This window comes from Anabrus simplex, chromosome 1 (genome assembly GCF_040414725.1).
Source record: "Anabrus simplex isolate iqAnaSimp1 chromosome 1, ASM4041472v1, whole genome shotgun sequence".
In the NCBI taxonomy this organism is placed as follows: Eukaryota; Metazoa; Arthropoda; class Insecta; order Orthoptera; family Tettigoniidae; genus Anabrus; species Anabrus simplex.
This window is the reverse complement of record NC_090265.1, coordinates 1,013,840,220-1,013,854,906: the sequence shown is the minus strand read 5'-3', so window position 1 is coordinate 1,013,854,906 and position 14,687 is coordinate 1,013,840,220. Positions and strand designations below refer to the sequence as shown.

The following is a 14,687-nucleotide window of genomic DNA, read 5'->3' as shown; positions in this document are numbered from 1 at the left end:
GATACTCGTTTGTTCTCGTTCCTGAATGTGTCCCATGTGAGGTGTTGCAGACGTTATGCGCATTGAACAATTTAATAAAATGCTCCATAAAACAAATGGCTTATTTTAAACTGTATTTTATGCTCTCGGGACAAAACCACCTCCATACTTTACAATCCGCAGATTGTTTCAGGGGAAAATACAATATTTTTAGCTCTTGCTACATTCATTTTCGTGAAATTTGTTGGGCAAATTATTTTCCTCGTTGGTTTCCTAATTTAAGATCTCTGAGTTTGAAGATGCCTCTCAAATGATTGCCGGTCTCGGTAGCATAGTTTAAAAAAAGTCCAGTGACAAATTTTGGGATCGCCCGATTCTTATGACGTAACTCGGATCAAAACGTAGGAACAGAGGCCTACTTCGATCAGCTTGAAGTCGTATCTCATGCGTAATACTTCCTCTGTATAATGTTTCGAACATTGAATATTCACTGGAAACTTGTGAAACGAAATTCCACTACCTTTAATTTCTCGTGAATAAACCATGACTGGAACTGCGAATGCTTAACATCAGACAAATACATAATACATTCACAACCAACTCAGTTAATGAACACGTTTAAAGGCGCGAGCCTAGTAGACAGGGGGCAAGATAGCGATCCTAGCGGCCCGGCATTGAACTTCAGTGTAACCACTTCCATAGCATTTTACAGGCTCTATTTCCAGGCCTTGTATTATAACGTAGGCAGCGATTTATATATTGAATGCGATCGATCATCTTCCGTATCGTTTCGTCGCTGCGCATGAGCAAGTCGATCTTAAGCGAGCTTCCGGTCTCCTGACAACTCTGACTTGTGTAAACAAACATCGGGATAATATGTCTTCGCAATAAGTGCAATGCCAGCAGTTTTTAACTCCTTAGAAATAAAAACTGAACTAAACAATTGCTTAATTTTAATACTATGTACTTAAATAAAATAAGAATGTGATACTTTTCCTTCTCAAGATACAGTGGTGTGCATAAATAATTTCAGAGTTTAGGTTATGTTGTTTTGTGTCTTGTTAAATTTCAGAAAAGCTGTTCTCGTCTAAATTTATAGTGAAAATGTTATTATTCTACAGGGAGCTTGAAATATGTTTTCATAATAAGTGCGCAATAAACCTAGGTTAGGTGACGCCGTTTGAAATAAGAAAATGGAAATGTTTGCCACAATCCTCTGGATTCATGCCATTACAATTATTAAGAATGAAACTGAATATGCGTGTTTAGACTATTGGAATTAGAGTAGGCCGCTGCTTGGAAAACTTCTGTGAAAACATTTAAACAAACCAATTGCTGTTTCATACCGATTTTAATATGGTTTTTGTGCGAGTTTGGCAGCTTTCCCGACTTTTATGGAAAATCATATATAAGTTATAAGAACAACCTTAAACTGAAGCAGTTTTGCATTCACCAACATAAATTTGTCAGATGAGGCACAAACGTAACTACAGTACAGTGTACAGGGTAGATATCTCCTTGTTTTATTGCTGTCATGTGTAAATAATATATGATGGTACAATTTATGTTAATACAGGCAAGGATCTCTGGGAAAGGTGTGCTTCCTACTGAAACCTTGATTGAAGGTAAACCCCCATTTAAATTTTTTAAAATCAGGTCCCTGTAAAAAGATTTTTATTATTAAATATTTGTTATTCTCATTATTTTGATTATTAATATTTTATTACTAATTCATGTTTGTGGGTTACTGTAGTCACGTCCTAGTTCGTGAACCGTGGGCAACGGCTGAGTGGCCTAGTAAGTGGTCCTGAGAGTCGGGATACCAGTTGCTATGGAATGGGAGTGGGCATCTCGGACATATTCTGAGTCATGGCCCTCCTTGTGTGGCGCTGGCTCCCATACCTCATACCCATGTTCCTACGGATTGTCCACTGGGAGACGTGTCTAGCACGGCCTGTGTTGAATTGAGCCATGATTTGTTGCACGGTTGCCCGTCTGTCATTATTGGCAACCCGTCTCAGATGTCGCTGGTTACGGTCATCGAGGGTGGCTGGACGGCCGGTCGTCCGTCTGTTGTGGACAGTGACACCCGCATTCAACCATTCACGATACACCCTGGACACGGTTGATCGTGTGAAGCCGAATTCCCGCACCACTTCCAAAATCGCACTTTCCATCCGTCGGTAAGGTACCTTCAGATTGGACAAAAGCAGTGATTGCACCTATCTCTAAGCAAGGGAACAGGAAGGATTGCAACAATTATCGAGGTATCTCATTGATTAGTATACCAGGCATAGTATTCACTGGCATCTTGGAAGGGAGGGTGCGATCAGTGGTTGAGAGGAAGTTGGATGAAAACCAGTGTGGTTTCAGACCACAGAGAGGCTGTCAGGATCAGATTTTCAGTATGCGCCAGGTAATTGAAAAATGCTATGGGAGGAATAGGTAGTTGTGTTAATGTTTCGTACATCTAGAGAAAGCATATGACAGGGTTCCGAGGGAAAAGATGTTCGCCATACTGGGAGACTATGGAATTCAAGGTAGATTATTAAAATAAATCAAAGGCATTTATGTTGACAATTGGGCTTCAGTGAGAATTGATGGTAGAATGAGTTCTTGGTTCAGGGTACTTACAGGGGTTAGACAAGGCTGTAATCTTTCACCTTTGTTGTTCGTAGTTTACATGGATCATCTGCTGAAAGATATAAAATGGCAGGGAGGGATTCAGTTAGGTGGAAATGTAGTAAGCAGTCTGGCCTATGCTGACGACTTGATCTTAATGGCAGATTGTGCCGAAAGCCTGCAGTCTAATATCTTGGAACTTGAAAATAGGTGCAATGGGTATGGTATGAAAATTAGCCTTTCGAAGACTAAATGGATGTCAGTAGGTAAGAAATTCAACAGAATTGAATGTCAGATTGGTGATACAAAACTGAAACAGGTTGAAAATTTCAAGTATTCAGGTTGTGTGTTCTCCCAGGATGGTAATATAGTGAGACTGAATCGAGGTGCAGTAAAGCTAATGCAGTGAGCTCGCAGTTGCGTTCAACAGTATTCTGTAAGAAGGAAGTCAGCTCCCAGACGAAACTCTTTACATCGGTCTGTTTTCAGAACAACTTTGCTTTACGGGAGCGAAAGCTGGGTGGACTCAGGGTATCTTATTCATAAGTTAGAAGTAACAGACATGAAAATAGCGAGAATGATTGCTGGTACAAACAGGTGGGAATAATGGCAGGAGAGTACTCGGAATAAGGAGATAAAGGGTAATTTAGGAATGGACCGATGGATGAAGCTGTACGCATAAACAGGCTTCGTTGGTGGATTCATGTGAGTCGAATGGAGGAGGATAGGTTAACTAGGAGAATAATGGACTATGTTATGGAGGGTAAGAGAAGTAGAAGTAGACCAAAACGACAATGGTTAGACTCAGTTTCTAACGATTTAAAGATAAGAGGTATAGAACTATATGAGGCCACACCGCTAATTGCAAATAGAGTATTGTGGCAACGTTTAGTAAATTCAAAGAGGCTTGCAGACTGAACGCTGAAAGGCATAACAGTCTATAATGATGTATTTATGTATGTATGTATGTATGTATGTATGTATGTATGTATGTATGTATGTATGTATGTATGTATGTTCAGTTTTTTGTTCTATGAACAGCATAGTTCGAACTGTTGGCTGTTTCTAAGTTGTATTGGGGAGTCCTCGTTCCTTTTGAAAACAGTATCAGTAATAAAACAAATCCACTTTATTCTGCTGTTACTGAACACAGGGAAATGAAAATTATTAGATTTAGCTACAAAATGTGAAATTTTGCAGGCTTGTGAAAAAAGCAGTGTGAGCAAAAGTGAAATAGGCAGGCGGTATAATTTAACATCTTCAACAGTAAATAGAGAGATGGATGATTCGCCTAGTCAATACTATGTGTTAAAATTTTTTTATATTTACATTTCACTTTTAGATTATATCTAATACATATTTTGAGAATATGCACATTCTCTTATTCAGCTAATTAGGTTAAAATTTGTGTATTACAATAAGACCTAATGAAAATGGGGGCCCCCTTTAAGAAAGCTAAAACTATGACAAGTACAATATAACCTATTAAAAATTGATGGATAGTGGGATGGAATGAAATGGCATCTTGTCTTTTCACTATAAACACAGGAAGATGTCTATATGGATAAAATGTTGAGCACTGTTGCGATGCGACTTCTCTGTGTCCTTATAAAATTCATGGAGGATGATATTAAGAATAATATAAAATGATGTACAACCAAGTTGTCAAGCTGATACCCTCAGTTAACAGGTGTTTATGCAGCCAGGTTGATATGAACTTTATATGGTCTGTAAGAAGGAGAGGTAAAATAGAAGCTGCATTTGCAAGAGTGTAACATAAACAAAATGAGAATACAATACTTACCGATGTTATAATACAAATGGTGTGCAAGGCTGTCATGCAACTGCCAAAGGGATATAAAAGCAACTGAAGTTGTTCGACGACTGATTGCGGAGTTGCATTGGGAGATGCGGTGGATGGAAGGAAGGGTGGAGAGTGGCGTCTGCGTGTTTTTACCGTCATGTTTCCACACTTACACGCTTTCCCTCATTCTCTTTTGCCCTTTTTCTAGAATATTGGGTCACCATCTCTCTATTTACTGTGATTAAGTCAATACGGACCCAGTACTGGCCATTATGGTCAAGATTATTAATAGTCTATTTAAATCCTAGTCTACCCATGAATAGTGACCTGCCACTTCTGAATCTTAATAGACTAAATTCACACCATCCAACTCTGCGTGATGCTGCTAACATGGCTGCTAAGGATTTTAAATATCTTGATGAGTGGAAAAGTAGATGGGAAGCAGCAACGGATGTGCGCCTTCATACCTTCTTCTTAGGTCCCAAACTTCCAAGTGGATCCCACCTACCACGCAAGACCTGGATTGCCCTGAATAGAATCAGAACAGGATATGGCCGGTGCAGAGCCACTCTCCATAAGTGGAAAAAGTTACCTAATGTAGACTGTGACTTCGGAGCTCCACACAAGACTATTCATCATATCGTCAGGGAATGTAAGATTTGAGCCTATCACGGTGATGATGATGATGACTTCCTGCTGGTATCTCCAGATGCTATACGTTGGATTGAAAAACTTGATATTCAATTGTGAAGCACAAATTACTTTGTTTCTCAGCTGTGAATATATATATATATTAATGATATTGTCTGTATAAGCCATAGGCTAAAAAAAAAAAAATTAAAAAAATCTATCCTAAAAAATAAGGAAAAAGTCAAAGACGCTGTTTTAAAAGGTAGCATTCCAAGCGGGAGTAAAAAACTGTGTGGTGTGGACCATGCTGACCCTGAAGCTGCCCTTCTTGAGTGGTTTACCCCGAAGCGAGTTGCATGAGTTCCTATTTCAGGGCGTGTGTTAAAATCTACGGCGCAAGACTTGGTTCTCAGACTAAATATTTCAGACTTCCAATGCAGCGATGGATGGTTTAACCGCTTAAAAGCTAGACGTGGCATTTCGCTTCACACAATAAAGGGCAAATCGAGAGGTGTCAATAACTGGCTTCCAATTCACCATCAAATTCTTAAAAGGTACGAGCCCAAAGATATCTACAATGTTGATGAATCTGCACTTTTCTATAATTTATTACCCCAAAGGTCTCTTGTGATGAAGGGGGACCTATGCAAAGGTGGAAAATGCAGCAAAGAAAGACTAACCATTCTTTTGTGCTGCAATATGGAAGATAGTGATAAACTGAAACGGTTTATTATTGGCAAGTCAGCCAACCCGCGATCATTTAAAGGCACACGTAAGATTCTGTGCGAACACAAAAGCAAGGACAACAGTGGCGCTTTTTAAGCAGTGGCTTCAAGCATTTGGTTCGACAATGGGTTCAAAGAACAGGAAAGTCGTTCTTTTGTAGACCATTGCCCCACTCATCCAAATGTTGAGCTACAGAATATTAAATTGGTATTGCTACCAACAAATTGTACCATTGTGCTACAACCACTTGATCAGGGCATATTTAAACTTCTGAAACACCGCTTTCGTAGCATACCGGTCAAATCATTGATGCGTAGTCTTGAGGTAAAATGAATACTGAAAAAGAATGTACTGGAAGCTATCCGAGGTATCGCAGTGTCGGGGTAAACCATATCTCCTGCTGCAATTTCTGGATGTTTCAGACACGCTTCCAACGAAGTGAAACAGAAAGCAAAATTATTGAGGAGGAACTTCCTTATCTCGAAGTGCCATATAGCTGGAATCGTATCTCTTCTCAGCTGGAAGTCACCTGTCAATTTGACGATTATGTAAAAGCTGACGAAGGTGTGTCTGTGTGCGGGGTTCTGAATGAGAGTGAAATTCTTGAACTCGTTAAGCCTACTAACTCACATGATGAATCCGACGGGGACATCACAGACGTACCAACACAGTCTACAGTCATGAGTGCTTTAGATGTGCTAAAAACATTTTATGCACTAAATGACACATTACTAGACGATTTGTCTGGCGCATCCGCGTTGCGGGGGTGGGTATCCTCCACATTAATAAGCCGGTGTGAAGGAGAGCTAAGTTCAGGCAGGGACCCAGTCTCTCGGGGTATAACGTGGAACCCATGCCCAGGGTTACGGGTAAAGACCTTAACAGCATCTTAGGCAGAGCAGGAGACCTACGGAATGGCGAAGATGGTGGAGGAGGCAACCCATACTCTCTGGGGAAAATTAGAAGAAGAAACCACTGCCTTGTAGAGAAGAGAGATTTTCAAAGGCTAAGGGAGGAAACCCCAAAAGAAAATCCTCTGATGCATTAGGCTTAGCAGGTCAGCAGATGAGTAAATATGTACTTGCTTTCAACTATAATACAAGCCTCGGATGAAAGTTTAAAAATGGAATTGACAAGTCTCTGACTACAGTTGCACAGTATGATCGTAATGCTGATGTTCGTGCAAGTGTTAGATCATAGAACAAAACCCAATTTGGAACAATAAATACTTTAACAATGGTTGGGAAGGAAATAAATTAATTGACCTAATGGAGAGACGAAGACTTGACATCCTGGGATTAAGTGAAGTATAATGGAAAGAGAAAGGAAGGAAGACACTAAGAAAGGGTTACACCTTGTAATGGAGAAAAGAAATGGAGTAGGATCTATAGTGAATCAGAATGTTGACCAATAGCTGAAAGAGTATGTAAATGAAAGAATCATAATAATGCATATACGTGTAAACAAGGAACTACTAAAGATAGTATAGGTGTATGGTCCACAGACAGGATGTAGCGTGAAAGATAAAGATTTCCTCAATGAACTGGAAACACATATTGTTGGAGATGGACAGTATGGGAATGGGAGATCTGAATGCTCATGTGGGAACTGATTGAATGGGATACGAGAATGTTCTGGGCCTACATGGGTATAGCGATAGAAATGAAGATGGAGAGAAACTGTTGGATTTTTGTATCAGAAATAACCTGATAATAAAGAACACATGGTTTATGAAGAAGAATAGACATAAGATAATCCGATATAGTTGGGATGGACAGTATGAAACACTCATCGATTTTATAATAACAGACCAAGAATGGGGAAGATACGTCATGAATACGAAGATAATCCCCAGTGAAAGTATGGAAGGTGATCATAGATTATTAATTGTGGAATTAAAACAGGTAAAAATCCCTAAAATTGTACTGAAGAAGAAACCAAAGATCAGGATTTGGGAATTGGAGGAGGATGATAAAAGAATGGCATTCCAAGATTGTATAAAAAGGAAGTTGCCTAACACAGAAATTTGAAGTGGAGAAAAAGAGTGGGACAATTTAAGACAGACATTTGTAGAAGCAGCAATTGAGGTATGCGGGAAAACAAAAGCAAAGGTTAAGAGAAGGGAGACATGGTGGTGGACAGACAAAATAAAAAGAGAAATAAAAGAAAGGAACAAGGTGAAGAAAGAAATGTATAAGGAAAAGCAAAAAACGTATCAGAGGGATGAGAATAAGATAGAAAGGTTCCATGTGGAATACAAAAGATTGTAACTACAAGTAAAGAGGAGTATCAAGGAAGAAAAGGATAAATGTTGGGGAGAGTTTACGAACAAAATTGAGCAAGATAGTAGAGGAAATCAGAAACTATTATACAGAGTAATAAAATCAAAAAGAATAAATCAAGAAAAATCAAGGCATTAGAGAGAGAAAATGGATTCATACTACATGACGAAAAGGGTCTTCAGAAGGTGATGGCATAATATTTTGAAATATTTTATTATAAGGATGACTGCTCGGAGGAAGAAGGAGATAAAATGGAAATGATAGATGGAGAAAAAGAAGAGGACCAAGAACATGGTTGGAACATGAAAGGGCAGTGAAAGCAATGACCAAAGGTAAAGAAGTGGAAAAGACAAATTCAATGCTGATATGATTAAGGCAGCAGGAAGCAGTGGACTACAGTGGCTATACCGAGCCCTCAATGCCGTATGGAAGGATGAAAGGATACCTGAAGATTGGCAACAAGGAAGCATTGTACCATTGTTCAGAAAAGGAAATAGGGAGAAATGTGAAAATTATAGTGGTATAACCCTATTATCACATGGGCTAAAAATAATGGAGAATGTGATAGACAAAAACTGAGGGATATAATAGAAACACATTTAGAGGAAGAACAATATGGCTTTAGACCGAATAGATCAACAATAGACTTGATATTTACAGTGCAAACGATAATGGAAAAACACCTGGAAAGAAACAAGGAAATCATCTTTGTATGTGTGGATTTGGAAAAAGCTTATGATACAGTTAAGAGAAAACATGTATGGAAATGCCTACTGAAAAGGAGTGTACCAAAATCATTAATTAACAAGATAAAAATGTATCACGAGAGTAAAAGCAGTGTACAAGTTGGGAGTGGTGACTCTGAAACATTTTATACAAAAAAGGTCTCAAGCAAGGAAGTGCACTCTCGCCATTATCGTTTATTATATTAATGGATAAAATCATAAAACATGTAAAACAGAGTACCAGTAGTGATGAAGTGAATACTTTGGTATTTGCAGATGATGTGGTTATTTGGGGAAAGGGAGAAAAGGAAGTACAAAGGAGACTGGACATTTGGAATGGAAATCAGAAGGAGTTTGATATGGTAATTAGTAAATAGAAAATTGTAGTCATGCACTGTGGAAAAGAGTAAAAGAAAAGCCAAGTGATCATAGATGGAGAACGGTTAGAGAATGTAGAACCGTTTAGATACCTGGGTAGCATTATTAATGGAAGTAATGAAATCAACCCTGAGATTAATAACAGGCTGAGTAAAGGTACAACATTTTATCATCCAGTCAGAGAGCTTTTATGGGATGACAAAGTACCCAAAAAAACAAAATTAACATTATATAAACAGTATTTCATACCAATTGTAACATACGGACTAGAAACTCTGGTAACAAATAAGAGACAAGATAGTAAGATCCAAGCAGTAGAAATGAAATTTTTAAGAACATCGCTTAAAAGGACAAGAAGGAATAGAATCCAAAATATTAAAATCAGAGAAGAGCTAAATATAGAACCGTTAGTACAGAACATACAGAAAGCAAGACTGAAATGATTCGGACATGTAGAAAATGGGAAACGAAGGGTAGCAAGAAGGGAATTAGAAAGAGAAGTTAAGGGAAAGAGACCAGTTGGAAGACCAAGAAGAAGGTGGAGAGAAGTTAAGGGAAAGAGACCAGTTGGAAGACCAAGAAGAAGGTGGATGGATCAGATTTGGAAGGACATTAGAGAAGCTGGATTGGATGTGGCGGAAGTAATGGAGCAGGAAAAGTGGAAGGACAGAAAGGAGTGGAGGAGGCTTGTTAACCACACCCGGGCGACTGGAGTGGGACATTGATGATGATGATGATGATGATGATGATGATGATGATGATGATGATGATGATGATGATCGGTGGCTATCCAGCGAATGGAGAATTTGGTGATAAGGAACACCATTGAAATAATAACAATAAGTTATTAATTTGGCCACTTAATCAATACAATAAATCTTGTCTTTGTTGAATTACATTGACATGTTAATTAAAATGGTACATGTTTCGCCTTACATATAGGCATCATCAGCCATGGGTTTAACCTTGAAATAAAATCAGGCACCTGATTTACATATAAATAAAATAAAACTAATTTATAAAAAGCCTTGAAGAGACTTAAAAGAAAATGAACATATGGTAAAAGACTAATACAATGTTGATTTTAAAGAGTATGCTATGAGTGAGAAGTTTACATTTGGTGAAAGTATTTGCAATAGTGACATTGGAAGACTACTATTATAAATAAAATTAATAAAGCAACAGTTTTTTATAGACAAGTGGTAAAATTGCTATAAAATGATGTTGACCGACTAGCGGTTAGAACTAGATAATAATGAGAATTATGATCAAAATCGTATTTTTTTTAAACATAATATTGAATAAAATAATGTTGAAAGATGGTCAAGTGACTTGTAATTATTTGTTTACGTAAGATAAAAGTCAAAAGGCAATAGCATATGGTGATGTTGTGGTTCACTTTGATGAAGTACGAGGTTGTAGTTGAAGGTTAATGTACAATGTTGATATTGGACCTCTATAGACCATCTCATTTGATATGATGCTATGACATTGTTAAGACATGTGGGTTTGTTGACATGCTGGTCATGCCAGGTCAGGCATTTTTAGTTTCAGGTTCACTCATTCTACGATTATCTTTAATTGAGGAGCTATCGAATGGTTAGATGGTGACCCTGGTCTAGAGAGTCGGGAATAACGCCCGAGCGGATTCATCGCACTGACCATGCATCACCTCGTAATCTGCAGGCCTTCGGACTGAGCGGCAGTCGCTTGGTAGGCGGAAGGCCCATTGGGGCTTTAGTTTGGTTCGTTTTAGGGGTGTTTGTAAGATTATAAGTATACATATTTCATTTTTGTGAAGTTTAGCCAAATTGTTGATGGTTCATTCGTTTCCTGATTTTCCGTTTTCCAGTGTTGTACATTGTTTTTTTTTCCGTGGTCCCTCCAAAAACAGAGGATCGAGGTTCCACTGTAGTTGTATTTTTGGTTATTGAGAAGGTATTTGACCACGTATAACATAAGCACGTAAAAGAAGTGCCGGTGAAGTTGTTTTGAAACCAAGAGCAGAGTCCAACAAGGAAGTTGTCTTATCACCACCTCTCTTCATTACTATAATGGATGAGGTTATAAAAGCAGTAAAACAGAAGAATCAGACAACAGATGCACTGGTATCGATAAACTAGATCTTTGGCAAGAAAAATTTGAAAGAATGGAAGTGGTCATCAAACGATCTAAAACAGTTGGTTTGGTGAAGAGTCAAAATCCTGAAGCAATCCACTTGCGAGTACAAAATGAAGAAGTAGATACTACAAAGGGGTCCAGAAAAATTTAGACACTCTTTTATAGTTAATATCCTTAAAACAGAATGACATATCGTTACAATTCTTGCGCATTAGCATAGTCCCTTGTGTTCTGAAGAGATGATGGTCACGTGAATAGCACAAAAATTGTGGCGCACGTTTTCCATTAGATGACAGTCCAGCAATGAATTAAGTAAGATTGTCACGATTGTCGTTTGAGCAACGCAAGGCCGTATTGAAGCGGTTCTGGAAGTACGAAAACAAGAAGGAGGTACAACGGCAATGGCATAATGTGTACGGAACTCAGCCACCAACATGTACAACATTTTATTGTATTCAGGATAAATTTGAAGCCGACGGTACTGTCAGAATGTGCATAAGAAAAGGTCTGGCAGACTGCTGTGTTGCAACATGCCCTTCAAAAATCTGTGAATCAGGGGGCACATGAAAGTGGGGTAAGCTGATCAACCATACAGTGAATTTCGAAGGCTGCAAAGTGAAAAATGTACATTCCAGGATAACTGCACGCTATGAACGAGGACGACCCGGATTGAAGGATGGAGTACTGCGAGTGGTTTGAAGGCATGCTTCGTGATGATGAACGGTTTGCAGGGATGGTTATGTGGTCTTACGAGGCACAATTCAAACTGAACGGTACTGTAAACCACCACAACTGCATGTACTGGGCTCCTGAAATTCCTCACGCTCACATGGACTAACATGTTAATCTACCCGATGTTAATGTATGGTGTGGTCTTTCATCGCACAGTTTGAATGGCCCATTCTTCTTTGAAGGTACCGTAACTGCTGCTGCTGCTGCTGCTGCTGCTGCTGCCATCCGAGAGGTGTTTGGAAATAAAAGATTTTACCTGCAACAAGATGGCGCTCCACCTCAGTACCACGGAGATGTCAGAGCCTACTTGGATGAAAATCTACCTGGATGATGGATAGGTCGAAGCGGAGTTGTTGAGTATCCACCCCGGTCTCCAGACCTTACACCTCTTGACTTCTACCTATGGGGGACCTTGAAAAATGAAGTTTATCGAAAGAAGCCAGCTACACTGAACGAGCTACTAGAAACCATTCAGGCATCCTGTTCAGCTGTCACACCGGCAGCACTGACAGCCGTAGTTTGGTCAGCAGTTCAGCGGCATCGACGTTGTTTGGCTGCTAATGGGGGTCACTTTGAACACCTTCCCTCCTGTGCAAGAATTGTAACGTTTTGTCATTTTGATCCATTAATATTGACTTTTAGAGTGTCTACATTTTTCTGGACCCCTCTGTATTCTTCTTCTTCTACTAGTTTTCCCCACACGTTGTGGGATCGCGGGTACGAACTGTGTCGCAAATGTGGATTTGGCCCTGTTTTACGGCAGAATACCCTTCCTGATGCCAACCCTATATGGAGGGATGTAATCACTATTGTGTGTTGTCTGAATGTGGAGAGGAGAGTGCTAGGACAAACGCCAACAACCAGTCCCCAAGCCAGAAGAATTATTCACACGCGTTAAAATCCCCGACCCGGCCAGGAATCAAAGGCCTCAACGCTGACCATACAGCCAAGGAGTCGGACGAAGAAGTAGATACTATTAATAACTTTAGATACATAGGGACCGAGCTCGATAGCTGCAGTCGCTTAAGTGCGGCCAGTATCCAGTATTCGGGAGATAGTAGGTTCGAACCCCACTATCGGCAGCCCTGAAGATGGTTTTCCGTGGTTTCCCATTTTCACACCAGGCGAATGCTGGGGCTGTACCTTAATTCAGGCCACGGCCGCTTCCTTCCCAACCCTAGCCCTTTCCTGTCCCATCGTCGCCATAAGACCTATCTGTGTCGGTGCGATGTAAAGCAATTAGCAAAAAGATACATAGGAGAGCTTCATTTTTTCTGATAATATCATAAACCAAAAAGTAGGCAATAGCATGCAAGCTGCATCAAAATTCTGCCACTCCTTTGTTCAACTATTTTGGGACGACACATTTCGCAAGCTTTCAAGATCACACTACGCAAAACATATCTTGTTCCAATTCTAACACACGTATTGCAAGCAGCAACTTTGACTCCACCTGCAAAAGTCACCTACAGGCACTGATATTAAGTTTGTTTGTTCTTGACTTTAAAAGACAAGGAGAGAGAAAATCTGGAATGAAAATATCCAGCAACAATTTAGATTGGATAAGAGTCTGTTGAAACCCATAGAATTAAGCAGATCACGGTGGTATGGACATATGAGGATGCCTCCAAATAGGACCCCATATTATAAAAGGAATATCGTAACAAAAGGCCCAGGCGTAGGCCTTGTGATTGTTGGAAAAAGGAAATTTTCAAAGACCTTGCCAAATATGTTGTAAATTTGCAGCAAAAAATGAAAAACATCAGCCGTGGATGGACAGGACAAACTGGGGGAGAGTTCCAAATATCCACTCCCGGCTTACTGGAGCGGAGAATTGGCGTTGATGGTGGTGATGATGATGACTGCTTTAACCACCTAGTTGAGTCAGATATAGTATAAGAATATACCCATAGAAATATTTGGGCTCGTGAACTAGTATAACCTTCAGGATTCGAAAGTCTAACCTAGCCTATCAGTGAACATTGATAAGTCTTTGTGTCATTCCAAGAGGTTTTCTTTTTTTGAATAGTGAAGCATTTCTTTACTCTCAGTATTGGTTTCTTGTTAAATAAAGGTGAGGTCAGAGGTAGGCCTACCTCACAGAAGAATTAAAATTCAATCTACAGGGATGTGATAAAAGGTTCTAACTAATTTGCCCCATGTAATGGATCAGAAATCAGTTTACTATGTTTTGAAGTTGTGTTCAAAGTTGATAACATTTAAATTTGAGCTTAGTGAGGCATTAGTAAGTAATCATAGTCAGAGTTTTTTTATTTATTTTATTTTATTTTTTTACATGTGTTACCCAACAGCATTTTATATTCTACAGCCTGCTCTGATACATATCTATCTATACATATTTATTATTACCTCTGTTTGCAGGCATTCTTATCTAAATATGTTGATGAAACAGCTGTATTTCGGCGACGCTCTCAATCAGAAGATGACAACCCACCTTCTCCTGTAGCAATGGATGCAGAAGCAGGTGGTCCTGTCTCTTTTTTGGGATCACATCACAGAGGCCCTCAGTCTCCAGCACAACAGAGAGAAGGTGGTCTGCGGTTCCATCCACCTTTAACTCCACCTTCTGGAAGTAACCCTCACACACCAGCTAGCCCACATCCTGCCATTTCACAGGTATTGTACTTCAGACTTAACAAGAAAATATTTACTATTAGAACCATTTCA

The 14,687-nt window shown here is 39.4% G+C and overlaps 1 protein-coding gene across 1 annotated transcript in view; it reads left to right on the top strand.

The window, feature by feature from the left end:
- Nucleotides 1-14,687, top strand: part of MED14 (mediator complex subunit 14) — a 286,657-nt gene that overhangs the window by 214,667 nt on the left and 57,303 nt on the right. The window contains exon 20 of the mRNA XM_068225329.1: nucleotides 14,382-14,636. Within this exon, the coding sequence (XP_068081430.1) occupies nucleotides 14,382-14,636 (255 nt within the window). The remainder of the gene's footprint in view (nucleotides 1-14,381; nucleotides 14,637-14,687) is intronic.